Source organism: Mesitornis unicolor, unplaced genomic scaffold (assembly GCF_000695765.1).
Source record: "Mesitornis unicolor isolate BGI_N332 unplaced genomic scaffold, ASM69576v1 scaffold6956, whole genome shotgun sequence".
Classification (NCBI taxonomy): domain Eukaryota; kingdom Metazoa; phylum Chordata; class Aves; order Mesitornithiformes; family Mesitornithidae; genus Mesitornis; species Mesitornis unicolor.
In genome coordinates, this window is record NW_010188827.1 from 56,070 (window position 1) to 57,572 (window position 1,503).

The 1,503-nt window shown below is 53.6% G+C and overlaps 1 protein-coding gene across 1 annotated transcript in view; it reads right to left on the reverse strand.

Annotated features, from left to right (window-relative positions):
- The window catches only part of ETNPPL (ethanolamine-phosphate phospho-lyase), a 12,856-nt gene extending 12,650 nt beyond the window's left edge, over window positions 1–206 (reverse strand). The window contains exon 1 of the mRNA XM_010185850.1: window positions 129–206. Within this exon, the coding sequence (XP_010184152.1) occupies window positions 129–184 (56 nt within the window). The 5' untranslated portion in view covers window positions 185–206. The remainder of the gene's footprint in view (window positions 1–128) is intronic.
- Window positions 207–1,503: the final 1,297 nt, after the last annotated feature.

Genomic DNA, 1,503 nt, shown 5'->3' on the forward strand with positions numbered 1-1,503 from the left:
CGAGCTCCGAGCGGCTCCGGCTGGGCGCTGACAGCGCCGGGAGGGCCGGTGCAGCGGCCGGAGACCGTCCTCGTCCTCGTCCTCATCCGCGTCCGCATCCTCTTCCCCTCCCGCCCCGCCGCCCCTACCCGATGTGCTTCCTCCGCAGGGCGAGGGTCTCCGCCTTGCTGTAGCGCTGCTCCATCCCGCCGGCACGGTTCGGCCCGCCCGGGGGCTCCCCGCCTCTTATGCCGGCGCCGGCCCCCCCTAAACCCCTCCTCCGTGTTGCCTCCCTCCCTCCTTCCTTCCCCGCTGGGACGGCCCGGCCGCGCACCCTTTTTTTTCCATTTGGACTACCTGTGTTTACTGTATAGCGAGAGCTCAGCCGAGGGTTGCCCCATCGCCTTTGAGTTTCTCTAGCTCAGCCTTGCAAAACCAGCGCCTTACTGCGGAGGCTCCCCCCTCCTCCTTCCCCCGGCTCCGACGGGCGAGTGTGCTCTTGCTGGGCTTGCTCACATTTTGTCTGTAGTTCGGGGGTCAAAAGACTTCTGCTGCAGACATCCTCGTAGGGGGGCACCAAGCGGTCGATTTAATCAAAAATAGGGTCATCATTCAAGGACCTTCACAGCTCCTTATCTCTGGAATCCGTATTTCTTGTAAAGCGGGGCAAATTACCAAAAGCTATGGTTTTAGTCTGTTTTTACAAGTGTAAGAATAGGAGTCTAGCCCTGGTGCTCTGATGCATTGGTACATCCTTTAGCAGTGTAGGCAGGACCTGAGTGTAACCATTTGTATGATCTCTTCCTAACCACAGTGACAATAGTGACATGAGCTGCTTCAGTGTGGCATTCCTTCATGGTTACCCTTCATAACCACCTCACTGGACACCAAAGCCCATGAGAAAAGAAGGGAACAATTTAATGGGGAGGAAGGGCAGAATTCACATCAAGAGGCACTGCATTTGAAACAGCAAGCAAAGCTGCTGGCGGAGCACCTCAGCTCACTCCCTGTCTGGAGGCTGCTCCTTGAGCTGCATGGGCAGACAGCAGCAAACCCTATGCCCACATCCCTGCTACCCCATCTGTAGCTCGTCTGTGCCACCTGCAGCACTATGCTTGGAAGAGTTTTCAGAGAGCATATGGAAAGCCACGCAATTTCCTGTGCTGATGATACTTTTCTAGATCCGTATCCAGTAAGTCATACCAAATTTTGCGGATGAAGAAACACAAGTCCTGATTTTCTTTTTATATATCTCTGTCAGTAAGCCACCTTTCTGCTTCTCTAGTCCAACAGTTCTTTTCCTGCAGGCATTTTTTTGAGCTTCATGAGACTGTTAATTTTGAAGCAGCTTTCACATTCCTGCAATACTGCTCCATCAAAAACCTTGCATCACCAACCAACTAAACAGAAGTGGTAGGAGGCATCCGCGGCTACACCTCTATATCCCAGCAGAGACAGCAGTTGCCTGTCTTCAGTGCCTTGTCCAGGAGTCATGGACTTGAAAAATATGAGGGGGTTGTCAAA